Here is a 27482-nt window from a genome sequence, read left to right as displayed (position 1 = left end):
CACATTCTGTGAGGCCAACATCACCCCGATACCAAGCCAGACAACACAAAGAAGGAAAATTACAGGCCAATATCACTGATGAGCATAGATGCAAAAATGCTCAACACAATATTGGCAAACTGAATGCAGGAATACATTAACAGGATCCATACACCATGATCAAGTGGGATTTATACCAGGGACACAGGGATGGTTCAATATCCACAAATCAATCAATGAGATATACCACATTAACAAAATGAGGAATAAAAACCACATGATCCTCTCAATAGATGCAGAGAAGGCATTTGACAAGATCCAACATCTATTTATGATACAAAGTCTCAATAAAGTGTGTATAGAAGGAAAGTACCTCAACATAATAAAGGCCATATATGACAAACCCACAGCCAACATCATACACAATGGGGAAAAATTGAAAGCCATTCCTCTGAGAACAGGAACAAGACAAGGGTGCCCACTCACACCACACTTATTCAACATGGTACTGGAGGTTTTTGCCAGAGCAATTAGGCAAGAAAAAGAAATAAAAGGAATCCAAATAGGAAATGAAGAAGTGAAACTCTCGCTATTTGCAGATGACAGGATTTTATATATAGAAAGCCCTAAAGAATCTGTCAGAAACCTATTAGAAATAATCGATAACTACAGCAAAGTTGCAGGGTACAAAATCAACTTACAAAAATCAGTTACATTTCTATAGTCTAATAACGAATCAACAGAAAGAGAACTCAAGAAGACAATCCCATTTATTTTATTTTTTATTATATTTTTTGTGTGAGGAAGATTAGCCCTGAGCTAACATCTGTCGCCAAGCCTCCTCTTTTTTTTGCTGTGGAAGACTGGCCCTGGGCTAACATCCATGCCTATCTTCCTCCATTTTCTATGGGATGCTGCCACAACATGGCTTGACAAGCGGTGCATCGGTGCGTGCCCAGGATCCAAACCCCGGCCTGCCAGAGTGGAATGTGCGCACTTAACCACTACACCATCAGGCCGGGTCCAACAATCCCATTTACAATCACAGCAAAAAGAATCAAATATCTAGGAATATATTTAGCCAAGGAGGTGAAAGACCTATACAATGAAAACTATAAGACATTGTTGAAAGAAATTCATGATGACATAAAGAAATGGAAAGACATCCCATGCACATGGATAGGAGGAATAAACATAGTTAAAATGTTCATACTACCTAAAGCAATCTACAGATTCAATGCAACCCCAATCAGAATCCCAAGGACATTTTTCAAGGAAGTAGAACAAAGAATACTAAAATTATTACGGGGCAACAAAAGACCCCAAATAGCCAAAGCGATCCTGAGAAAAAAGAGCAAAGGTGGAGGCATCACAATCCCCGACTTCAAAATATACTACAAAGCTATAGTAACTTAAACAGCATGGTACTGGTACAAAAACAGACACACAGATCAATGGAACAGAATTGAAAGCCCAGAAATAAAACCACACACCTATGGACAGCTAATCTTTGACAAAGGAGCTAAGAACATACAACAGAGAAGGGAAAGTCTCTTCAATAAATGGTGCTGGGAAAACTGGACAGCCACATGCAAAAGAATGAAAGTAGACCATTTTCTTTTTCCGTAAACAAAAATTAACTCAGAATGGATCAAAAAGACTTGAATGTAAGATCTGAAACTATAAAACTCCGGGAAGAAAACATAGTCAGAATCTTTGACATTGGTTATAGACAGAGATTTTTGAATTCCTTGTCTACTCAGACCAGGGAAACAAAAGAAAAAATAAACAAGTGGACTTCATCAGACTAAAGAGCTTCTGCAAGGCAAATGAAACCAGAATCAAAATGAAAAGACGACCCAACAGTTGGGAGAAAATATCTGCAAATCATATATCCGACAAGGGGTTAATCTTCATAATATATAAAGAACTCACACAACTGAACAGCAACAAAAAAAAAACACGATCAAAAAATTGGTAGAGGATATGAACAGACATTTTTCCAAGGAAGATATAGAGATGGCCAAGAGGCACATTAAAAAATGTTCAACATCACTAATCATCAGGGAAATGCAAATCAAAACTACATGAAGATATCATTTTACACCTGTGAGAATGGCTATAATCACCAAGACAAAAAATAACAAACGTTGGAGAGGTTGTGGAGAAACAGGAACCCTCATTCATTACTGGTGAGAATGAAAACTAGTACAGCCTCTATGGAAAACAGTATTGGGATTCCTCAAAAAATTAAAAATAGAAATACCCTATGACCCAGCTATCCCACTACTGGGTATCTACCCAACGAACCTGAAATCAACAATCCAAAGAGGCTTATGCACCGCTAGGTTCGTTGCAGCATTATTCACTATAGCCAAGAAGTGGAAGAAACCAAAGTGTCCCTTGACTGATGATTGGGTAAAGTGGATATGGTGTATATATATATATATAGTTGTGAATGGGACAATTTTGTCTTTTTTATGGCTGAGTAGTATTCTGTGGCATATATATACCATATCTTCTTTATCCTTTCATCAGTTGATGGGCACTTGGGTTGCTTCCGCATCGTGGCTATTGTGAATCATGCTGCAATGAACATAGGGGTGCATAAGTCTTTTGGAATTGTTGATTTCAAGCTCTTTGGATAAATACCCAGTAGTGGGATTACTGGGTCATGGGGTATTTCTATTTTTAATTTTTTGAGAAATCTCCATACTGTTTTCCATAATGTCTGCACAGTTTGCATTCCTACCAGCAGTATCTGAGGATTCCCTTTTCTCCACATCCTCTCCAACATTTGTTGTTTTTTGACTTGGTGATTATAGGCATTCTGACGGCTGTAAGGTGATATCTCATTGTAGTTTTGATTTGCACCTCCCTAATAATTAGTGATGTTGAACATCTTTTCATATGCCTGTTGTCCATCTGTATATCTTCTTTGGAATAACTTCTGTTCATATCCTCTGGCCATTTTTTGATCAGGTTGTTTGTTTTATGTTGTTGAGTTGAAGGAGTATTTTTTAAAATATTTTGGAGATGAACTCTTTGTAGGATAGGTGATTTGCAAATATTTTCTCCCAGTTGGGGGGCTGTCTTTTCGTTTTGTTCATGGTTTCCTTTGCTTTGCAGAAGCTCTTTAGTCTGATGTAGTCCCATTTGTTAACTTTTTGTTTCCCTTGCCAGGTCAGACGTTATTTGAAAAGGTGATGCTAAGATCAATGTCAAATAATGTACTGCCTATATATTCTCCTAGGAGTTTTATAGTTTCAGGTCTTACATTCAAGTCTTTAATCCATTTTCAGTTAATTTTTGTGTATGATGCAAGATAATGGTTGACTTTCATTCTTTTGCGTGTGGCTGTCCAGTTCTAACACCAGTTATTGAAGAGACTTTCCTTTCCCCACTGTATGTTATTAGCTCCTTTGTCAAAGATTAGCTGTCTGTATATGTGTGGTTTCATTTCTGGGCTTTCAATTCTGTTCTATTGATCTGTGTGTCTGTTTTTGTGCCAGTACCATGCTGTTTTGATTATGATAGCTTGGTAGTATATTTTGAAGTCAGGGATAGTGATGCCTCCAGCTTAGTTCTTTTTCTCAGGATTGCTTTAGCTATTCATGGTTTTTTGTTGTTCCATGTAAATTATGGATTCTTTGTTGAATTTCCGTGAAGAATGTCGTTGGGATTCTGATTGGGATTGTGTTGAATCTGCAGATTGCTTTAGGTAGTATGGACATTTTAACTATGTTGATTCTTCCAACCCATGAGCATGGAATATTTTTCCATTTCTTTGTGTCTTCTTCAATTTCGTTCAATAATGTCTCATAGTTTTCATTGTATAGGTCTTTCACCTCTTTGGTTAAGTTTATTCCTAAATACTTTATTCTTTTTCTTGTGATTGTAAATGGGATTGTATTGTTGAGTTCTCTTTCTGCTAGTTCATTGTTAGTGTATAGAAATGTAACTGATTTTTGTAAGTTGATTTTGTACCCTACAACTTTGCTGTAGTTGTTGATTATTTGAAATAGTTTTTGGATGGATTATTTGGGGTTTTCTATATATAGGGTCATGTCATCTGTAAACAGCGAGAGTTTCACTTCTTCATTTCCAATTTGGATTCCTTTTATTTCTTTTTCTTGCCTAATTGTTCTGGCCCAAACCTTCAGTACTATGTTGAATAAGAGTGGCAAGAGTGGGCAGCCCTGTCTTTTTCCTGTTCTCAGTGGGATGGCTTTCAGTTTTTCACCATTAAGAATGATGTTGGCTGTGGGCTTGTTGTATATGGCCTTTATTATGTTGAGGTACTTTCCTTCTATACCAATTTTATTGAGAGTTTTTATCATAAATGTATGTTTGGTCTTGTCAGATGCTTTCTCTGCATCTATTGAGATGATCATGTGGTTTTTATTCTTCGTTTTGTTAATGTCGTGTATCACATTGATTGATTAGTGGATGTTGAACCATCCCTGCGTCCCTGGTATAAATCTCACTTGATCATGGTGTGTGATCTTTTTAATGAATTGCTGTATTCAGTTTGCCCATATTTTCCTAAGGATTTTTGCATCCATCTTCATTAGCAATATTGGCCTGTAATTTTCTTTCTTTGTGTTGTCCTTGTCTGGTGTTGGTATCAGGATAATTTTGGCCTCATAGAATGAGTTAGGAAGCATTCCATCTTCTTTGATTTTTTGGAATAGTTTGAGAAGGATAGGTATTAAATATTCTTTGAATGTTTTGTAAAATTCTCCAGAGAAGCCATCTGGTCCTGGACACTTGTTTTTTTGGAGGTCTTTGATTACCGTATCAATATCTTGATTTGTTTTTGGTCTATTCAGATTCTCTATTTCTTCTTGATTCAGTTTTGGGAGGTTGTATGAGTCTAAGAATTTATCCAGTTCTTCTAGGTTATCCAATTTGTTGGTGTATAGTTTTTCATAGTATTCTCTTATAATCCTTTGTATTTCTGCAGAATCTGTTATAATTTCTTCTCTTTCATTTCTAATTTTATTTATTTGAGGCTTCTTTATTTTTCTTCTTGGTGAGTGTGGCTAAGGGTCTGTCAATTTTATCTTCTCAAAGAACCAGCTCTTGTTTTCATTAATCCTTCCTACTGTTTTTTTACTCTCTATTTCATTTATTTCTGTTCTGATTTTTATTATTTCCTTCCTTCTGCTGATTTTGGGGTTTATTTGTTCTTCTTTTTCTAGTTCTGTTAGGCGCAGTTTAAGGTTACTTATTTGAGGTTTTTCTTGTTTTTTGACATGGGCCTGTATTGCTATGAATTTCCCTCTTATGACGGCTTTTGCTGTATCCCATAGGAGTTGGTATGTTGTATTTTCATTTTTGTTTTTATCCAAGTATTTTTTAATTTCTCCTTTGATTGCTTCATTGATCCAATGGTTATTCCGTAGCATGTTGTTTAGTCTACATGTATTTCTGACATTCTCAGCTTTTTTCTTGTAGTTGATTTCTAGTTTCATAGCACTGTGGTCAGAAAAGATGCTTGGGATGATTTCAATCTTCTTAAATTTATTGAGGTTTGCCTTGTTCCCCAACGTATGGTCTATCTTTGAGAATGTTCCATGTGCACTTGAGAAGAATGTGTATTCTGCTGTTTTTGGATGGAATGCTCTGTATATAGCTATTAAGTCCATCTGATCAAGTGTTTCATTTAAGTCTACTATTTCCTTGTTGACTTTTTGTCTGGATGATCTATCCACTGATGTAAGTGGTGTGTTGAGGTCCCCTACTATTATTGTGTTGCTGCTAATTTCTCCCTTGAGGTCTGCTAATAGTTGCTTTATGTATTTTGGTGCCCCTGTGTTCAGTACATATATATTAATAATTGTTACATCCTCTTGGTGGAATGTCCCTTTTATCATTATATACTGCCCCTCTTTGTCTCTTATTGTCTTTTTTAACTTGAAGTCTGTTTTGTCTGATATAAGCATGGCAATACCTGCCTTTTTTTTTTGCCATTAGCTTGGAGTATCGTCTTCCATCCCTTCACTCTGAGCCCATGTTTGTCTTTAGAGCTGATATGTGTTTCCTGGAAGCAGCATATAGTTGGATCTTGTTTTTTAATCCATCCCGCTACTCTGTTTCTTTTGATTGGAGAATTCAATCCATTTATATTTAGAGTGATTATTGGTATATGAGGGCTTAATACTGCCATTTTATCTCTTGTTTTCTGGTTGATCTATGTTTCCGTTGTTTCTCTTCCTTTGTATTTCTGACTGTCATTTCATTTTGGTGGTTTTCTGAAGAGCATTTCTCAGTTTTCTCTCTTTTTGTGAATTGTGGCTTTGCTCTGATTTTTTATTTAGTGGTTACTGTGATTTTTGTATAAAAGATCTCGTAGATGAAATAGTCCATTTTCTCATAGCCTCTTATCTGCATTGACCTAAGCAGGTTGTATCCCTTACCTCTTACCCTTCTGAGTTATTGTTATTACAAGTTATTCTGTTTTTAATGCTGTGAGTTTGTGACTAAGTTGAAGGGTTTATAGTTACTTTTGATTCTTTCCTTCCCTTTATCTTTATGTTATAACTAAGTATTTGTTTCCCTGTTCTGATAGAGAGCTGCAGTTTTCTGATTTTGTCTGTCTAATTATCTCCTTGCTCAATGCTTTGTAGGCCTTTGCCTTTTTGTTTGTGGTGTGAGCATGTCTTTAATTATTTCTTGTAGGGGAGGTCTAGTGGCAATGAACTCCCTCAGCTTTTGTTTATCTGGGAAAGCTTTTATTTCTCCATTGTATCTGAAGGAAAGTTTCACTGGATAGAGTACTCTTGGGTGAAAGTTTTTGTCTTTCAGTATTTTGAATATATCATTCAATTCTCTCCTAGCCTGTAGAGTTTCTGCTGAGAAATCTGCTGAAAGCCTGATAGGGGTTCCTTTTTAGGTTATTTTCTTCTGCTCTGCTGCCCTTAATATTTTTCTGTGTCATTAACTTTTGCCAGTTTTACTATTATATGCTTTGGGGAAAGTCTTTTAGCATTGATGTAATTAGATGTTCTATTGGCTTCGTGTATTTGTACATCCAGTTCCTTCCCCAGGTTTGGGAAGTTCTCAGCTATTATTTCTTTGAACGAGCTCTCTGCTCCTTTCTCCCACTCTTCTCCCTCTGGAATACCTATAATCCTTATGTTGCATTTCCTAACTCAGTCAGATATTTCTCGAAGAATTTCTTCCTTTTTAAAAAAATATTATTTCTGTCCTCTCCTCCACCTGTAGCATTTCTATATTTTTATCCTCTAAATCACTAATTCATTCCTCCATAACACTGGCTCTATTCTTTAAGGATTCTGTATTATTTTTTTATTTCATCGATTATGTTTTTCATATCCAGAATTTCTGCTTGATTTTTTTTTTTATAGTTTCAATCTCTTGGGTGAAGAGGTCCATTTTATTCCTGAGCTCACTGAACTGTTTTTCTGTGTTCTCTTGTTTCTCTTTGAGTTTCTGTATGACAGCCATTTTGAATTATCTGTCATCTAGATTGTAAATTTCCATGCCTTCAGGGTTGGTTTCTGGAGAATTGTCATTTTCCTTCTGGTCTGAATTGTTGCTGTGATTTCTAATGATGTTCAATGAACTAATCTTTTGTTGGGACCTTTGTGGTAGTATTAGGTCACAGATTCCACCTGTTAGTGCTGGGGGAGCAGAGCAGAGTTTCTGGTCCCACCCTGACTGCTGGAAGTTGTGCTGGTACTGTGGGTGCTTGCACCAGCCTGGACAGTGTTCAGGCACTTGTGTGGACTGTGCTTGTTGGGCAGGGCTTCCTCGTGTGGGACTCAGCTAGGGCCACTCCTTGGGGTTGCAGGGGCACAATGGGCTCCCTCCCTCACCCGGAAAGTGATCACGAATGGGTTAAGGGTGGCCACCACCTCTTCCTGCAGTCCCCCCGGGGTGCACTCCCTTTCTCAGGGCTCAGCAGTACTATGTGCACTGGCAAGGGCCTGGCAATGCTTGCCCCAGTGCATTTAGTTCTTTTTTTTTTTTTTTTAATTTTTTTGTTTATTGCTAGTGCATTTTAGTTCTGCCACAGACTCTACTTGCAGTCCCCCAGGCTGCTATGCTTGGTAGGTGGAGCTTCTCATGTGGATGCAGCGAGGGCCAGTCCTTGGGGCCACAGAAGCACAGTGGGCTCCCTCCCTCACCAGGAGAGCAATCACAAGTGGGCTAAGTGTTACTGCTGTCTCTTCCCACAGTTGCCCAGAGGCACTTTCTGTTCCCACTTGCAGGGCACTCTCACCAGGCTGGAAAGTGATCCTGTGTGTGCACAGGGCTGTGGGAGGCAGTAGGGAGTGCTCACCACTTCCCAGAGGGTCAGTCCATCCACCCTCAGATGTATAGCTGTGTGTGTCTCTCAGGCATCCTGTTGTGTTGTGTAGGCTTCCTCTGTTGGTCAATGAGTGTCCATTTACTTGTAGTTTGAAAGGGGGAGAGACAAAGGGAACAGCTCACTGTGCCATGTTGTTGACGTCACTCCTGAAGTTTCTCTACTTTAGAATGCTTCTCTCTCAGAGAAGTGATGATGGATTCATTTCCCCTTTTTGGAAGCCTCTAGGTGCCAATTAAAGTAGGCTTCCCATTGTTTTTGAGAGGTGTGATATCCTCTTTTTTCTAATTGAGGATGCAAATAAACCAATTTGGAAATATCAAAGGAGCCCCATTGTGGCGAATGTAATCTTAGATCATCTTTAGTGATTTGGACCCAGGTAATAAGGAATTTGCAACCATTTGAATCATAATTTTTGTACATAAAAGCCACAGGAGTGGTGACAGGCAGCTGGCCATTTGCTGTTTCTCTAGAGCAGTCTTTAGAACAAAAGATGCATATCCTGGATGGAGAAACCTGCCTGTAAATCAGCTGCAGCTGAACCTTATGAGGGATTCCCCTCCTTAGAAATTGAGGTATTCCCCTCCTTAAACAGCCTCTAGACCTCTAGCAAAGCATGGGAGGTCAAGGATTGAGAGGACCTTACCTTGATCATCCTCCTGAGGCCTTTGGAAATGTGGAGGAACAGTCAAGAGGCTCTGGGTTGTGATGGCAGGCAGTGTCCAGCTGACCCCCAGGAGGCAATCAGGCAGCCACTTCACATCACATCCTCATCACCAGAAATGTTAACCAAAATGAGCAGCTTTATGAGGCAAAAATAAATTGTAAAGGAAAAAGAGTCTATTAAAATGTTTGCAAACTTGGGAAGTACGCCTCAACCTGAAAGTTGATAGATGAGCCACTCTCCCCACCCCCATCTTGGTGTGGCTGGTTTTTAAATGCAAAAAGTACAGAGTTTGCAAGGCTAAGGATGAGTCCAGTTCTGATTGGTGGCCCTTTCCAGCTATAGTGTGTCTTCTGCCCGAGGCTTTCTAAATGTCCTAACCACAGGGAAAAATCACCACATTGTTCTCTGGCCATCTGGCGACAGTCAAGGTTAAAGTGTAATTTTCTGTTTCTGCCCATAGTTCAGCCTTGAGATGGCCAAGGTAACCATCACATCAACACTGACCTCGTTCTTATCTCTTTCTTTTGTCACAATAATATAATGGCAGAATTTTTGGGGGTCCAGGATCCAATCCAGGGTTTAATTTACATTTTCTTTTCTTTTTTTTTTTTTTAAAGCCAAGAAATATTCTTTTTTTTTGGAGGAAGATTGGCCCTGAGCTAACATCTGTTGCTAATGTTCCTCCTTTTTGCTCCCCAAAGCCCCAGGAGATAGTTGTATGTCAAGGTTGTACATCCTCCTAGTTGCTCTACGTGGGATGCTGCCTCAGCATGGCTTGATGAGCGGTGCCTAGGTCCGCACCCAGGATCCGAACCGGTGAACCCTGGGCTGCCGAAGCAGAGCATGCGAACTTAACCATTATGCCACCGGGCCTGCCCCTTACATGTTCCTTTTACCTGGAATGTAGCCTCAGCTTTTCTTTGTTTTTCATAACAATTTGAAAATTTGAATAGTACTGGCTGATTATTTTGTAGAACATCTCTCAGATAAAGTTTATACAATGTGCACTCATGAATGCATTCAGACCTGGAGTTCATGGTTTAAATATGCCCACATAGAAAAGGGGGAGAGTAGATGTACTGTAGAGAAACCTGACAAATGTTACCTCAGCCAGGTGATCAAAGTCAACATCAACAGTGATCATCACGTGGACAGTAAGTTCCCCTGAAATGTCGTGATGATAATGGTGTTTACCTCCACGATCTTCCTCCCCAAAACTCATAAGCCCATTCTGATCATGAGAAAAACATCCAGTAGATGCCCATAGAGGGATTTCTCCAAAATACTTGATCAGTCCTCCTCGAAACTGTCAAGATCATCAAAAACAAAGTCTGAGAAACTGTCACAGCCAAGAGAAGCCTAAGGAGAAATGACAACTCAATGTGATGTGGTGTCTGGATGGGATCCTGGAACAGAGAAAGGACGTTCAAGAAAATCTAAGGAAATCCTAATAAATATGGACTCTGGGACCTCTCTCTACTATCTTTCAATTTTCCAAAACATCTAAAGCTGTTCTAAAAAATAAAGGTTGTGAAAAATATTTTTCAAATTTGCCCACATTTCTGTGTCCTTGGGCTTGTTATTGAACTCAGAATACCCTAAAATGTTCTTGGAATGACTTCACAGTTGCTCCGTATCATCAACCTTGGAACTGACCATCTGTCAGTTACAATATCTACTTTTCTTTATCAGCAGGCACTTCTTCAACAAACTGGGAGAGATTAATAATTGTTTAATATTTACTATAAAAGCTGATCTCCCAGCAGCTGCCTCAACTTCCAACGGAGGCTACAACTGAAACTAACACCGGGTATGAAAAGCTCACTGTGATGTCAGACATGTACATGTGGTTTAAAGGGATACTTCTCCCTGCCTTGTCTTTCAAACTTGAACACTTGAGAGAAGTATGGGAGACTTTTGTGTTTAAGGATGAAGATGTCGGGCCGGCCCCGTGGCTTAGTGGTTAAGTGCGTGTGCTCCGCTACTGGCGGCCCGGGGTTCGGATGCCAGCGCGCACCGATGCACCGCTTCTCTGGCCATGCTGAGGCCGCGTCCCACATATAGCATCTAGAAGGATGTGCAGCTATGACATACAACTATCTACTGGGACTTTGGGGAAAAAAAAGAGGAGGAGGATTGGCAATAGATGTTAGCTCAGAGCCGGTCTTCCTCAGCAAAAAAAGAGGAGGATTAGCATGGATGTTAGCTCAGGGCTGATCTTCCTCACAAAAATAAAAAAAAATAAAAAAAAGGATGAAGATGTCTTAATACTGACTTACCCGAAATCAGATAAGGAAGCAGGATCAGATACTGGGACAGGCTGAGGCCATGTCCCTCATTCACTCAGTAGATGAAAGGAGTGCTTTCTACATGCCAGGTAATGCATGATGCTTTGGGGGAATAGACCTGTTCCCCGACACCATTTACAGTCAGAGAAAAGGCTTCAGCCAGGCGGTTACTCAGTAAGATGAGTGTCCAGAGAGGTATTAGGGGAACCCGTAGGAGTGAATCCTAAGGCAGAGTCAGGTGTTTGTATGGGTGAATAGAGGATGTCCAGTGAAGTCCTAATAGAAGAAATAGGAAAAAGGAGGTAATTATGTGAGATGATGGATGTGTTAGTTAGTTTGTGGTCATCATTTCACAATGTATATATAGATCACGTCATCGCATCGTACACCTTAAATAAATTTTTATTTGTCAGTTATGCCTCAATAAAACTGGGGAGGGATTAATAAACACAACTATCACAGCCAAAAAAAAAAAAAAAAAAGGAGAAGAAATAGCATCTAAATTGAGAGGAAAGAATGAATGTGAATCTATTTAGTGAAAAGGGATATTTTCAGGTAAATGTAGCAGCATGGATAATGGTTGGGAATTGGAAAAGAGCCTGGAAAATTCAAGGGACTGAAAGGATGAGGATCACGATTCTATTAGGGGAGGGGGTAGAGGGTCTGCCAACTGGGCAGGGACTGAGGCTGGAGACATTGGAAGTGGCGAGGTGGTGAAAAGCCAAGGGCACTGGGAGCAGGTTGAAGGATTTAAGCAAATAGCCAAAAGGTGGAAGCAACCCAAATGCCCAGTGACAGATGGATGGATAAACAAAATGTACTGTCTACACATGATGGAATATTATTCAGCCTTAAAAAGGAATGGAGTTCTGACACACTCTCCAACATGGGTGAACTGTGAGGACATTATGCTGAGTGAAATAAGCCAGTCACAGAAGGACAAAAATGGCAGGATTCCACTTCTATGAGGTATCTAGGGTAATCAAACTCATTGAAACAGAGAGTAGAATGGTGGTTTCCAGGGACTGGCAGGGACTGGAGGGAGGGGAAAATGGAGAGCTGTTGAATGGGTACAGAGTTTCAGTTTTGTAAGATGGTTGCACAACAATGTGAATATACTTAACACTACTGAACTGTGCACTTGAAAATGGTTGAGAGAGTACATTTATGTTATGTGTATCATAGTTTTTAAAAAGTCAGATTAAAATGAGTGACCATTATTTTTCCTTCTTTCTCCGGGAACACACTGGTTGGTTGAAATTCTCTGCCTGATTTCCTCCAAGGGGGATCCCACGTGGATCCAATCTGTGCCCATTTGGGACTGCTCACCCTGGGTAGAGACTGGGAGTGGCTATAATTCACTGAAGGATAAGGAAGGCCCCCGCCTCATCAGCTCCCACCTCCCCATCCAACTCATCCCCAAGTCTCTCTTCAGTTCCAAGGCCAAGGTCAGTGCTCAATGGTCAAGATGTTTGGTCAATGCTTTCCACCCTCTAACGTGCCCGGGAGTCCCCTGGAGATCTGGGTGAAATGCAGCCTCATCCAGTAGGTTTGGGGTAGGCCTGAGATTCTGCATTGGTGATGCCACAGTCCATTCTTGAGTACAAGGGTGTAGACCCCTCCACAGGTGATATCAGCCAGATGTAAACCAGAGGCCAAGTGAAACAATAATGCCAGAATCTTAGAAAACCATGTTTTAAACCCAACCAGAATTTCTAACTGTTGCATACTAGATAACCCCCCTCTGTTGCTCTAAAAATTAATTAGATAAATGTCTTATGCCACTTAGGTAGAAGCACTTGACATAGATTTGCCCAGATGGGAAGCAGCCTATTCATAAATCACTGCCTAAATCCAGGGAGATTGCTCCAGCATCATTGCTGTTTTTTCTACCCACTATGTCTTCCTATGTGTAGCTGTCTGTTGAGCTCAGCAGCCACAGGAATCTCTCATGGGGCTGACAGATGATCCCCAGGAGGGACCATGGGTATCCCGGATCTAGCATATCTCAGATCGTTTTTAGAACTATATTTTCCTGGAAGGTGCTCATTGCTTTGTGATTTTTAAAAATGTTTTATGCTTAAAATACATTGTGAAGCTTAGAATAATATTCTCCACTCTTGGAAATTTCATAATGTGTAGCAGCACAATGAAGTGTTTTTTTAAGTTATCACTTCTCAAGCTTATTTATAATACAATTATTTACATGTGCTTATTGGTGTTTGTTGAATCCCTGCATGGGGAAACTGAGGCCTAGAGAGAGTTGGGGCCTAGGATAATGTCACAAAGGAAGTTGGTGCAGAATCAGGGTATAAGTCAGATGTTCAAATGCCAAGTGTTCTTACATGTATGTGTCTGTATGTGTGCGCTAGTCTTAAGTATTAACTTGTTGAATCTTTACGTATGTATGCAACTGGGTTAACTCCTTGCAGGACATTTTGTCCTGTCCAAAACCTACATAAGATATTTGGTCCATAAGACACTTAGCCCATGCCAAAAGGTCCTGGACATTTGGTCCTGTTCAAAATGTTCATGAGCATAGTTTGTCCACACCAAATGGTCTTGGTCAGGATGAAATAACAAAGTCCTTTTGGTGTGTGAACCCAATGTCTTCATGTATATTTGACAGGAGCAAATATGACCAAATACCAAGTACCAATGTATCCACAGACACTTTGCATATGACCAAATATCAAGGACCTTTTGTCGTGGACCCAATGTTTTATGGACGTTGTAGACAGGACAAAATATCAAGGATATTTTGGCATGGACCAAATACCTTATGGACACTTTGCACAGACCAAATGTCTGCTAATCAGGTAACTACCTTCCAGATCCAGTTTTAGAACATTTCCACTCCCCTAGGAAATTCCTTCCTGTGCCTCCCCAGTCAATGCCCACCTGCAGAGGTGACCACTCCCCTGACTTCTAACTCTATAGATTAGGTTTGTTTGTTCTTGAACTTCATATAAATAGACATATCATAAGAACATCTGCTGTGTATCTATGAATATAGCAGTTTGTTAATCCATTCTCCCAGTAGTAATCTTTAAACTATAGTACACAAATATACTACCACTCACCTTTTAAAACCTTCTTGTTGCTTCCCATTGTGAGTAGACTGTGATATCCGAGGGAGAAGACAATGCTTTCCTCTTCCTTTGTTGTATTCTTAGTACTATCCCAGTGAATTGTTCATAGGAACCTAAAAAATATATTTGGTTAATGAATGCAACAACTAATTTATTAAAAGAATTCATTGATATTTAATAAGCATTTTCTAGGAATTGGCTTTTTCACCATTTTTATGAAGATCAAGAAGGATGGGAAATGACTATATGGATTTTTTGTCATCTCATTTTTCTCTTTAAGGTGATTTGTCTCATCAGAAATCCCAGAGATAGTCTTGTGCCTGGTTATTTTTTCTATAGGATTTTGAATTTTATTAAGAAACCAGAGTCACTGGAACAATTTTTTGAATGGTTCATCCAAGGAAATGGTGAGTGAACACAAAATATGGAAGCTGGGGGATTGTCAGAGGCCTTTATCAGAACTCATCTTACACCCAACCTGAGATCTCTACATCTCACCATCCTGGGGGTATAAGGCTCCATCACCATTGAAACCCAAATTGTCAAAGTCCACATTCTCTCCTGCAGAGCAGCAGAACCCCAGCCAGCCTTTCAGCTTGCCCCATTATAAACCATCCTAGCTATGTTCTGAGTCTCCAGGCCTGTCTACCACAGAGCAATGGTAATCTTCTCTACACTTCTAATTTGTGGCTTTCTGCAAGTCAGCTTTTCATCGGCTTCCTGGACAACACAATCCTGACTTCCCACCCTTTTTTAGATACATGTTTCTAAAACTCCCTTAATCCTCTTGTCCTATCTGTCTCAAAAATGTGTGCGTTACCCTGGGATCTCTATACTTTTTTTTTTGGTGAGGAAGATTGGCCCTGAGTTAACGTCTGTGCCAATCTTTCTCTATTTCGTATGTGGGATGCCTCCACAGCGTGGCTGATGAATGGAGTAGGTCTGTGCCAGGGATCAGAACCTGAGAACCTGGCTGCTGAAGTGGAGCACAAGGAACTTTAACCACTCAGCCATGGGGCCAGTTATTACACTTTTTTTTATTGAGGTCATAATAGTTTATAACGTGAAATTTTTGTTGTACATTATTATTTGTCAGTCACAATATAAATGCGTCCCTTCACTCTTGTGCCAACCCCCCAACATCTTTCCCCCTGGTAACCACCAAACAGTTGTTTCTGTCCGTGTGTTAGTTTATCTTCCATGTGTGAGTGAAATTGTACGGTGTTTGTCTTTCTCTGTCTGGCTTATTTTGCTTAACATCATACCCTCAAGGTCCCCTCATGTTGTTGTGAATGAGAAGATTTTGTCTTTTTTTATGGCTGAGTGGTATTCCATTGTATACATACACCACATCTTCTTTATCCACTCTTCAGTTGATGGACACTTGGGTTGCTTCCACATCTTGGCTATAGTGAACAATACTGCAATGAATATAGGGGTTCAGAAGTCTCTTTGGATTGTTGATTTCAAATTCTTTGGATAAATACCCAGTAGTGAGACAGCTGGGTCATATGGTATTTCTATTTTTAATTTTTTGAGGACTCTCCATACTCTTTTCCATAGAGGCTGTACCAGTTTGCATTCCCACCAGCAGTGAATGAGGGTTCCATTTTCTCCACAACTTCTCCAACATTTGTTATTTTTTGTCTTGGTGAGTATAGCCATTCTAACGGGTGTAAGTTAGTATAGTTTTGATTTGCATTTCCCTGATGATTAGTGTTGTTGAACATCTTTTCATGTGCCTATTGGCCATCTGTATATCTTTGGAAAAATGTCTGTTCACATCCTCTGCCCATTTTTTGATCAAGTTGTTTGTGTTTTTGTTGTTCAGTTGTGTGAGTTCTTTATATATTATGGAGATTATCCCCTTGTTGGATATATGATTTGCAAATATCTTCTCCCAGCTGGTGGATTGTCTTTTCGTTTTGATCCTGGTTTCCTTTGCCTTGCAGAAGCTCTTTAGTCTGATGAAGTCCCACTTGTTTATTTCTTCTTTTGTTTCCCTTGTCCAAGTAGATATGGAATTTGAAAAGATCTCTCTAAGACCGATGTCGAAAAGTGTACTGCCTATATTTTCTTTTAGGAGTTTTATGGTTTCAGGTCTTACCTTCAAGTCTTTGATCCATTTTAAGTTAATTTTTGTGTACAGTGAAAGATAATGGTCTACTTTCATTCTTTTCCGTGTGGCTGTCCAGTTTTCCCAGCACCATTTATTGAAGAGACTTTCCTTTCTCTATTGTATGTTCTTAGCTTCTTTGTCAAAGTTTAGCTGTCTGTAGATGTGTGGTTTTATTTCTGGGCTTTCAATTCTGTTCCATTTATCTGTGTGTCTGTTTGTGTAGCAGTACCATGCCATTTTGATTACTATAGCTTTGTAGTATATTTTGAAGTCAGGGATTGTGATGCCTCCAGCTTTGTTCTTTTTTCTCAGGATTGCTTTAGCTATTCAGGGTCTTTTGTTGCCCCATATGAATTTTAGGATTTTTTGTTCCATTTCTGTGAAGAATGTCATTGGGATTCTGATTGGGATTGCATTGAATCTGTAGTGCTTTAGGTTGTATGGACATTTTAACTATGTTTATTCTTGTGATCTATGTGCATGGGATATCTTTCCATTTCTTTATGTCATCATCGATTTCTTTCAATAATGTCTTATAGTTTTCATTGTATAGGTCTTTCACCTCCTTGGTTAAATTTATTCCTAGATATTTTATTCTTATTGTTGCGATTGTAAATGGGATTGTTTTCTTTTTTTTTTTTTTTTTAAACATCTTTTTTTTTTTTTTTTTTTTTTTATTTTTCCCCCGCAAAGCCCCAGTGGATAGTTGTATGTCGTAGCTGCACATCCTTCTAGTTGCTGTATGCAGGACTCGGCCTCAGGATGAACGGAGAAGTGGTGCCTCGATGCGCACCCAGGATCCGAACCCGGGCCACCAGCATCGCAGCGCACGCACTTAACCACCAAGCCACAGGGCCGGCCCGGGATTGTTTTCTTGACTTCTCTTTCTGTTAATTCATTATTAGAATATAGAAATTCAACTGATTTTTGTAGGTTGATTTTGTACCCTGCAACTGTGCTGTAGTTGTTGATTATTTGAAATAGTTTTTCGATGGATTCTTTGGGGTTTTCTGTATATAGGGTCATGTCATCTGCAAACAGTGAGAGTTTCACTTATTCATTTCCAATTTGGATTCCTTTTATTACTTTTTCTTGCCTAATTGCTCTGGCCCAAACCTCCAGAACTATTTTGAATAAGAGTGGGGAGAGTGGGCACCCTTGTCTTGTTCCTATTCTCAGTGGAATGGCTTTCAGTTTTTCCCTCTTGAGTATGATGTTGGCTGTGGGTTGTCATATATGGCCTTTATTATGTTGAAGTGCTTTCCTTCTATACCCATTTTATTGAGGGTTTTTAATCATCAATGGATGTTATATGTCAAATGATTTCTCTGCACCTATTGAGAGGATCATGTGGTTTTTATTCCTTGTTTTGTTAATGTGGTGTATCACATTGATTGATTTGCGGATGTCAAACCATCCCTGTGTCCCTGGTATAAATCTCACTTGATCATGGTGTATGATCTTTTTAATGTATTGCTGTATTTGGTTTGCCAATATTTTGTTGAGGATTTTTGCATCTATGTTCATCAGCTTTATTGGCCTGTAATTTTCCTTCTTTGTATTGTCCTTGTCTGGCTTTGGTGTCAGGGTGATGTTGGCCTCATAGAATGTGTTAGGAAGTGTTCCATCTTCCTCTATTTTTTTTGGAATAGTTTGAGAAGGATAGGTATTAAATATTCTTTGAATGTTTGGTAAAATTCTCTGGAGAAACCTTCTGGTCCTTGAGTTTTATTTTTTGGGAGGTTTTTGATTACTGTTTCAGTCTGTTGTGCTTGGTCTTTTCAGATTCTCTCTTCTTGATTCAGTTTTGGGAGGTTGTATGAGTCTAAGAATTTATCCATTTATTCTAGATTGTCCAATTTGTTGGCATGTAGTTTTTCATAGTATTCTCCTATAATCCTTTGTTTTTCTGTGGAAACTGTTGTAATTAGTTCTCTTTCATTTCTAATTTTGTTTATTTGAGTCCTCTCTCTTTTTTTCTTAGTGAGTCTGGCTAAGGGTTTGTCAATTTTGTTTATCTTCTCAAAGAACCAGCTCCTTGTTTCATTGATCCTTTCTACTGTTTTTTTTTGTCCTCAACTTCATTTATTTCTACTCTAATTTTTATTGTTTCCCTCCTTCTGCTGACTTGGGCTTTGTTTCTTTGTCTTTTTCTAATTCTGTTAGGTGTAGTCTTAGATTTTTTATTTGAGATTTTTTAAATTTGTTAAAATAAAGCCTTGTATTGCTATGAATTTCCCTCTGAGACCCCTTTTGCTGCATTTCATATGAGTTGGTATGGTGCATTTTCATTTTCATTTGTCTCCATATATTTTTTGATTTCTCCTTTAGTTTCTTCAATGATCCATTGGTTGTTCAGTAGCATGTTGTTTAGTCTCCACATCTTTGTCACTTTCACAGCTTTTTCCTGGTAGTTGATTTCTAGTTTCATAGCATTATGTTTGGAGAAGATGCTTGTTATGATTTCAGTCTTCTTAAATTTATAGAGGCTTGCCTTGTTTCTCAAAATATGGTCTATCCCTGAGAATGTTCCACGTGCACTTGAGAAGAATGTGTATTCTGCTGTATTTGGATGGAGTGCTCTACATACATCTATTAAGTCCATCTGGTCTAGTTTCATTTATGTCCACTAATTTCTTGCTGACTTGTGTGTATATATTTGTAAGTGTTATGTCTTCTTGGTGGAGCGTCCCTTCTATCATTATATACTGCCCCTGTTTGTCTCTCATTACCTGTTTATCTCGAAGTCTGCTTATGGAAACACCTGCTTTCTTTTGTTTGCCATTAGCTTGGAGTATCATCTTCCATCCCTTCATTCTGAGCCTGTGTTTGTCTTTAGAGCTGAGATGTGTTTCCTGGAGGCAACATATTGTTGGGTCATGTTTTTTAATCCACCCAGCTACTCTGTGTCTTTTGATTGGAGAATTCAATCCATTTACATTTAGAGTGATTATTGACATATGAGGGCTTAATGCTGCCATTTTATCACTCATTTTGAGGTTCTTCTGCATTTCCTTTTTTTCTTGTCCCATGTGTTTTGGACTACCAATTCAGTTTGGTAGTTCTCTATGATAGTTTTCTTAGTTTTTTCTTTATTTATCATTTGTGTCTCTGTTCTGATTATTTGTTTAGTGGTTACCATGAGGTTTGTATAAAAAATTTCGTAGATGAGATAGTGCGTTTTCTGATAGCCTCCTATTTCCTTAGACTAAGTTGATTCCATCCCTTTCCACTTCGCCTTCTAAGTTATTATTGTCCCAACTTATTCCATCTTGTGTTGTGAGTTTGTGGATAAAATGATGAGATTATATTCATTTTTGGTGTTGTCCTTCTCTTTATCTTTAATGTTATAATTCAATGATTGCTAATGTGTTCTGAAAGAGCTGCAATTTTTCTGATTTTGTCTACCTATTTTTATCCGTGCTGAAGGCTTTGTATCCCACTGCCCCCCCTTTTATTTTCAGGTATGAGGGCCTTCTTGAGCATTTCTCATAGTGGTCGTCTTGTGGCGATGAACTCCCTTAGCTTTTGTTTATCTTGGAAAGTTTTTATTTCTCCTTCATATCTGAAAGATATTTTCACTGGATAGAGTATTCTTGGCTGAAAGTTTTTGTCTTTCAGAATTTTGAATATACCATTCAACTGTCTCCTAGCCTGTAAGGTTTCTACTGAAAAATCCACTAAAGCCTGATAGAAGATCCTTTGTAAGATATTTTCTTCTGCCTTGCTGCCCTTAACATTTTTTCTTTGTCATTGACTTTTGCCAGCTTTGCTACTATATGCCTTGAAGAGGGTATTTTTACGTTGATATAGTTAGGAGATCCATTGGCTTCATTCACTTTTATTTCCAGCTTCTTCCCCACGTTTGGGAAGTTGTCAGCTATTATTTCTTTGAATAAGCTATCTGCTCTTTTTTCTGTCTCTTCTATCTCTGGAATACCTATAATCCTTATGTTGCATTTCCTAATAGAGTCAGATATTTCTCAGAGAATTTCTTCATTTCTATTAAGTCTTAGTTCTCTCTCCTCCTCATCTGGAGCATTTCTGCATTCCTATCCTCTAGATTCCTAATTCTATCCTTCATATTGTCAGCTCTGTTCTTTAAAGATTCCATATTTTTCTTTATCTCCTCCATTATGTTTTCCATCTCCAATATTTCTGATTGGTTTTTCTTTATAGTTTCAATCTCTTTTGTGATGAAGTTCCCGATTTCATTGAACTGTCTATCTGTGTTTACTTGTAACTCATTGAGTTTTTTATGATAGTTATTTTGAATTCTCTTTCATTTAGATGATAGATTTATGTGCCTTCAGGATTGATTTCTGGGTGCTTGTCATTTTCCTTCTGTTTTGGAGATTTAATCTATGTTTTCATAGTGTTTGATAGATGGATATGTGCCTCCACATAGTGATAGTATCTGGTTGCAGCTTCCACCTGCCATCACTGGGTGGGGGTCAAGAGCTGTGTATTCTGGGCCCACTGCAAGCCCTGGTCTCTAGCTGCTGCTTTTCTAAGGAATATGTGGGCACTCTGGCCAACCGGCTGAGCTGGAGCACTGGGCTGGGGATGGGTGCTATCTTTCGCCTGTGTGACCCTGGGGGCTTCTTGCTGTTCCCTTGCTGTCTGCTCTCCTGGGGTGCTAGCTTGATGAAGAAACCCCTGAAACAGTTTAGTCATCTCCGTGTGGGGTTTCTCATGGGCTGCAAGGGAACTTGGAGAGCGAAGGTGTTCTTGTGGAGTGCCGCCCCTCCCCCCTCTCCTCTCAGATCCACACGGGGTTCCAAGGTTACTGCTGTTTGGGAGGGAGAGAAGCTCTCTTACCTCCTTCCTCTTCCTCTGGGGTGTCCAACACCTCCACTTTCAGATTTGTGGTTGCGTGGGTCTCTCAGATGTCTTTTCTGTTGTGTGAATGTCCTCTGTTGGTATACAAATGTCCTTTTTTTGTACCTCTAGGGGAGAGTCTAAGGGGAATGCTTACTCTGCTATGATGCTGACGTCACCCCTCCATACTTTTAATTATGCTGATTTTCTAGGCTTTCTCAGATGCTTTAAATTTTGTAATTTTTTTCTAAACTACATGATGAGTCCCATATCTCAGCTCTGATATATCTCAGTGGCTTCAGCCATGTTTCTCTAATAGCCCATGGACATCTCCACTGGAGAGAGCCATGGACACCTCTAATTCAATATGTTCAAAACTGAACACATTTCTGCCATATCCCAAACTGCTCCCACTGTGGTTGATCTTATTCAATAAATGGAACCACCCCTCACCCAAGGTTAGTATGACTCTGACATCTCACAAATGTCATCTCTTTTCCATCCCACTCCCCCATGCCCCTCACCACTTTCCTTTAGCTATTTATTACCCAAGTCCCACAACCTTGACTAATATCTTCTTTCTGGTCTCTGCTAAAATGTCTCCGTATTAAGGGAAGTCTTCCTTTTCAATACTATGTAAAATAGTATCCCTCCCCATCTCTATAGTTTTTTCCCCTCAGTATTCATCACCGCTGAGTACGTATTTTATTTATTTGTTTATTGCATGTGTCTCCCCACTAAACTGAAAGCTCTTTGAGTCGTTCATTGTCGACCCCAGGTCCTAGAAAGGAGCTTGTCACATAGTAAGCAGCTAAAACACCCTTGTTGAATACTGAATATTTTTTGCCACTAGAGAAGCCATCTGGTCCTGAACTTTTGTTTTTTGGGGAGGTTTTTGATTACTGTTTCAATCTCTTTACTTGTGATTGATCTATTCAGAACTCTATATTTTCTTGATTCAGTTTTTGGAAGTTGTATGATTCTAAGAATTTATCTATTTCTTCTAACTTATCCAATTTGTTGGAATAGCTTTTCATAGTATTCTTTTTTAATCCTTTGTATTCTATGATATCCATTGTAATTTCTCCTCTTTCATTTCTAATTTTATTTATTTGAGTCTTCTCTTTTTCTGAGTGAGTCTCGCTGAGGGCTTGTCAAATTTGTTTATCTTCACAAAGAACCAACTCTTAGTTTCATTGATCCTTTCCATTGTTTCTTTTTAGTCTATCTCATTTATTTCTGCTCTAATTTTTATTATTTCCTTCCTTCTACTGACTTTGGGCTTTATTGTTCTTCTTTACCTATTTCTTCTATGTATAGTGTTAGGTTGTTTATTTGAGATTTCTCTTGTTTCTTCAGGTAGGGCTCTATTGCTATAAACTTCCCTCTTAGTATCATGCTTGCTGCATCCCCTAGATTTTGGTATGTTGTGGTTTCATGTTCATTTGTCTCCAGGTATTTTTTGATTTATCCTTTGATTTATTCATTGATCCAATAGTTGTTAAGTAGCATGTTGTTTAGTCTTGACGTTTTTGTGACTTTTCCAGCCTTTGTCTTGTAGTTGATTCCCAGATCATACCATTGTGGTTGGAAAGATGCTTGATGTGATTTCAATCTTAAATTTACTGAGGCTTGTTTTTTTCCCAACTTATGGTCTATCTTCGAGAATATTCCATGTGCACTTGAGAAGAATGTGTATTCTGCTGATTTTGGATGGAATGTTCTATATATATCCATTATGTCCATCTGGTCTAATGTTTCATTTAAGGCCACTGTTTCCTTGTTGACTTTCTGTCTGGATGATGTATCTGTTAATATAAGTGGGGTATTAAAGTCCCCTACTATTATTGTGTTGCTGTCAATCTTTGCCTTTAGGTCTGTTAGTTTTGTTGTTGCTTTATATACTTTGGTGCTCCTCCCTTAGATGCATATGTATTCATAAGTGTTATGTCTTCTTGGTGGAATGTTCCTTTTATCATTATATGATGTCCATCTTTGTCTCTTGTTATTTTTTTTGGCTTGAAGTCTATTTTGTCTGATAGAAGTATGGCTACACCTGCTTTCTTTTGGTTACCATTTGCTTGGAGTGTTATCTTCCATCCCTTCACTCTGAGCCTATGTTTGTCTTTAGAGCTGAGATGGGTCTCCTGGAGGCAGCATATTGTTGGTTCTTGTTTTTTAATCCATCCAGCCACTCTGTGTCTTTTGATTGGTGAATTCAATCCCTTTACATTTTAGAGTGATTATCAATATATGAGGACTTAATAATGCATTTCATCTTTTGTTTTCTGATTGTTGTATATTTCCATTGTTTCTTTTTCCTTATATTTCTGTCATTTCAGTTTGGTGTTTTTTTTTGTGATTTTTTCTCAGTTTTCTCTTTATTTATGATTTTTCACTCTGGTCTGATCTTTTGTTTTATGGTTACCATGAGGTTTGTATAAATGATCTCATACACGAGATAGTCCTTTTGCTGCAGATAGCATCTTATCTCCATTAGCCTATGCAGGTTCCATCTCTTTCCTCTTCCCCTTCTATGTTTTTGTTGTCATAAATTATCCTTTTTTTGTATTGTGAGTTTGTTACCAAATTGAAGTGGTTATAGTTATTTTTGATGCTTTCTTTCCCTTTAGCTTTTGTGTTATAATTGTTTATTAACCTATTCTGATATAGAGTTGCAATTTTCTGATTCTGTCTGTTTATCACCTTGCTCAAAACTTTGTAATCCTTTGCCTTTTTGTTTCAGGCATTTTCTTGAAAGATGTTTCTTGAAACATTTGTTTCAACATTTCTTGTAGGGCAGGTTTAGTGGTGATGAACCTCCCTCAGCCTTTGTTTGTCTGGGAAACCTTTTATTTCTCCTTTAAATCTGAAGGAGAACTTTGCTGGATAGAGTATTCTTGTCTGATAATTTCTATCTTCCAATATTTTGAATGTACATTCCACTCTTTCCTAGGCTGTTGAGTTTCTGCTGAGAAACTTATTAGCTATTTGGGCTAGCTTTAGTTCAAAGTGGTCATTTTGCATGAAATCCACTGATAGCCTAAAGGGGGTTCCTTAGTAAGTTATTTTCTTCTCTCTGGCTCTCTGTATATCCAGCTCCTCCCCCAGGTTTGGGAAGTTCTCAGCTATTATTTCTTTGATTAATCTCTCCACTCCTTTCTCCCTCTCTTCTCCTTCTGGGATAGCCATTATCCTTATGTTGCTTGTCCCAATTAAGTCAGATATTTCTCATAGAATATCTTCATTTTAAAAACAATTTTAGTTTTGTCTCCTCTTCCACCTGAATCATTTTTAGATTTCTCCTTTCGAGCTCACTAAGAGAATTCTCTCTTCCATATAGTCTGCTCTATTTTTAATGCTTTCTATTTTATTTTATTTTCTATGAGGAAGATTAGCCCTGATCTCACATCTGTTGCCAACCCTCTTCTTTTTGCTGAGGAAGATTGGCCCTGGGCTAACATCCATGCCCATCTTCCTCTACTTTATATGGGCCGCCACCACAGCATGGCTTGACAAGCAGTGTGTTGGTCCACACCTGGGCTCTGAACCTGCAAACCCTGGGCCGCTGAAGCAGAGCATGCGAACTTAACCACTATGCCACCAGGCCGGCTCCTCTATTTTATTTTTTATCTCATTAATTATGTTTGTCATCTCCATAATTTCTGTTTGTTTTTTTTAGAGTTTCAATCTCTTTGGTGAAGTAATCCTTCTGTTCATTAATTTTATTCTTGAGCTCATTGAACTATCTTTTTGAGTTTTCTTGTAACTCATTGAGTTTCTTCGTGACAGCTATTTTGAATTCTCTGTCAGTTAGATTGCAATCTTCTGTGACTTCAAGCTTTGTTTCTGGAGAGTTGTCACCTTCTCTTCTGCCATGTTGCTTTAGTTCTTCATGTTACCTGATGAGTTGATTCTTTGCCAGCACATTTGTGGTAGTAAACACATTTCTTATTTGGGTACAGCTTTGGTTACTTTGGTTCTGAATTGCTTCTGGTTGTATTTGAGAGCCTGCACTTTCCACCCTCCACTGCCTCTGCCAGAGTTGTTTTCAGTGCCCTCCTTGTGCTGCTTGTGCCCCTGAGGTTGCTGGTGCCTTGCTGCTTATGATGCTGCTGCAGTCGCAGGCGTCGCCACCAGCGTCACCAGGCTGTGGGCACTTCTGTTGCTTCCAGGGTCGCCTGGGTCTTGTGATCCCTCTGGCTCTCTGTAGGCTTTCCATGGGCTCAGGTGCTGCTGCCCTGTGCACCACCTCCACTGCTGCTCCCAGGTTATCTGAGGGTGCAGGCTGCACCATTGCCAGGGGTGCTGGGTTCACAGGTGTTGCTGTCACTACCAGTGGTCTGGGGTCTTGTATGGATCCCCTGCTGCTGGTAGAGACAGTGTCAGTAGTGCTGCCATTGGGGGCTGGGTCACGTATTCTGCTGTGGTTCTTGAAGCCTCAGGTTGTAGGTGTTACCTACCTCTGCTGGGGTAGGTGCAGGGGCTGAGCCACAAATCTTGTTGCTGATCCTGCAGCCTCTGGTGGGTGGTGTTCACGTTGGTGTGCTTTGAAACCAAGGTCAGGGAACCCTGCCTCCACTGGATAAATCCATGTTTTAGATGCTATCCCCACCACTGGAAAGACCGTTGCTACTGCCGGGTGGAGGTGAAAGGGACTGAGTCCCTACTCCACTCTGTGTCCTGAAGTGTCAGGACATGTGTGCCTCCCACCACCACTAGGGCCAACAGAGGCTAAGCCACGAGTGCTGTGTCTGCTCCTGCAGCCTCTGGTCACTGGTGAGTGCACTGGTGTGAGGATCCGTGTTTTGGATTGCCACTGCTGAGGGAGGGGAAGGGGGCTTCTCCCATGGTTCCACTGCCTCCTGGAGGTCCAGTCCACCCACTTTCAGATATATAGATGTATGGATCTCTTGTGTTCTGGTGTGCTGTGAAAGGAGTCCCTTGTTGGTCAATAGATGTCCAACTGGTTGTAACTCAGAGGGGAGAGACAAAGGGAACAACTCACCCCCCCATGATGCTGACGTCAGCCCTATACCACATTATCTTCATCCATTCATCCACTTAAAGACATTTAGGTTGTTTCCATATCTTGGTTATTATGAATAATGCTGTAGTGAACATGGGTGTGCAGATATCTCTCCAAGACAATTTCAATTCCTTCAGATATATACCTAGGAGTGGAATTGCTGGATCATATGGTAGATCAATTTTTAATTTTTTGAGGAACCATTATACTGTTTTCCATAATGGTTGTACCAATTTACATTTCCATCAATAGTGTATAAAGGATTCCCTTTTCTCCACATCTTCACCAACACATGTTATGTCTTGTCTTTTTGATAATAGCCATCTTAACAGGTGTGATGTGATATTTGATTTTGCCTTTGATTTGCATTTCCCTGATGATTAGTAATATTGAGCACCTTTAGATATACCTAGTGGCCATTTTTATATATTCTTTGGGAAAACATCTATTCAGGTCCATTGCCCATTTTTAAATTGGATTATTTGCTTTTTTGCTATTGAGTTGTATGGGTTCTTTATATATTGGATATTTACCCCTTATCAGATACATGGTTTGCAAATATTCTTTCCCATTCCATAGGTTGTCTTTTCAAGTTATTGATTGTTTCCATTGCTGTGCAGAAATGTTTTAGTTTTGTGTAGTCTCACTTGCTTATTTTAGCTTTTGTTGCCTGTGCTTTTGCTGTCTTATCCAAGAAATCATCGCCAATCCATTGTCAAGGATCTTTTCCCTATGTTTTCTTCTGGGAATTTTACAGTTTCAGGTCTTACATATCAATCTTTGATCCATTTTGAGTTAATTTTTGTGAGTGGTGTAAGACAGCGGTGCAGTTTCATTCTTTTTCATGTGGATATCCAGTTTTCCCAACACCATTTATTGAAGAGACTATCCTTTCTCCATTATGTGTTCTTGGTGCCCTTGTCAAAAGTTAGTTGACTGTATATGTATGGGTTTATATCTGGTCTCTCAATTCTGTTCCACTGGTCTATGTTTCTGTTTCTTATGCCAGTACCGTACTGTTTTGATTAGTATAGCTTTGCAATAACACTTGAAATATGGAAATGTGATGCCTCTGGCTTTGTTTTTTCTCAGGATTACTTTATCTATTCAGGGTCTTTTGTGGTTTCACACAAATTTTAGGATTTTTAT

General features: G+C 39.2%; 2 protein-coding genes across 2 annotated transcripts in view; both read left to right on the top strand.

The window, feature by feature from the left end:
• The window catches only part of LOC101387423 (sulfotransferase 2A1-like), a 72151-nt gene that overhangs the window by 13011 nt on the left and 31658 nt on the right, over positions 1-27482 (top strand). The window lies entirely within an intron of this gene.
• LOC101396059 (sulfotransferase 2A1-like) lies at positions 10794-14779 on the top strand. Its single transcript, XM_087422304.1, has 4 exons — positions 10794-10921; positions 11237-11270; positions 12509-12720; positions 14645-14779. Exons 1-4 carry the CDS (start codon positions 10814-10816, stop codon positions 14777-14779), a joined length of 489 nt encoding a protein of 162 aa, XP_087278430.1. The 5' UTR covers positions 10794-10813.

The sequence above is a fragment of the Ceratotherium simum genome, chromosome 33 (genome assembly GCF_057802395.1).
Source record: "Ceratotherium simum simum isolate JZ-2026a chromosome 33, ASM5780239v1, whole genome shotgun sequence".
Taxonomy (NCBI): Eukaryota; Metazoa; Chordata; class Mammalia; order Perissodactyla; family Rhinocerotidae; genus Ceratotherium; species Ceratotherium simum.
Note: the sequence above shows the minus strand (reverse complement) of the source record. Positions and strands in the feature narration are given on the sequence as shown.

Coding starts and splice junctions, on each gene's coding strand:
- LOC101396059 (XM_087422304.1), top strand. CDS start 10,814: ATGTCAGACATGTACATGTGGTTTAAAGGGATACTTCTCCCTGCCTTG. Junction 11,271..12,508: donor AATACTGACTTACCCGAAAT/CAGATAAGGAAG, acceptor TCCTTCTTTCTC/CGGGAACACACTGGTTGGTT. Junction 12,721..14,644: donor TCTTCAGTTCCAAGGCCAAG/GTCAGTGCTCAA, acceptor TTTCTCTTTAAG/GTGATTTGTCTCATCAGAAA.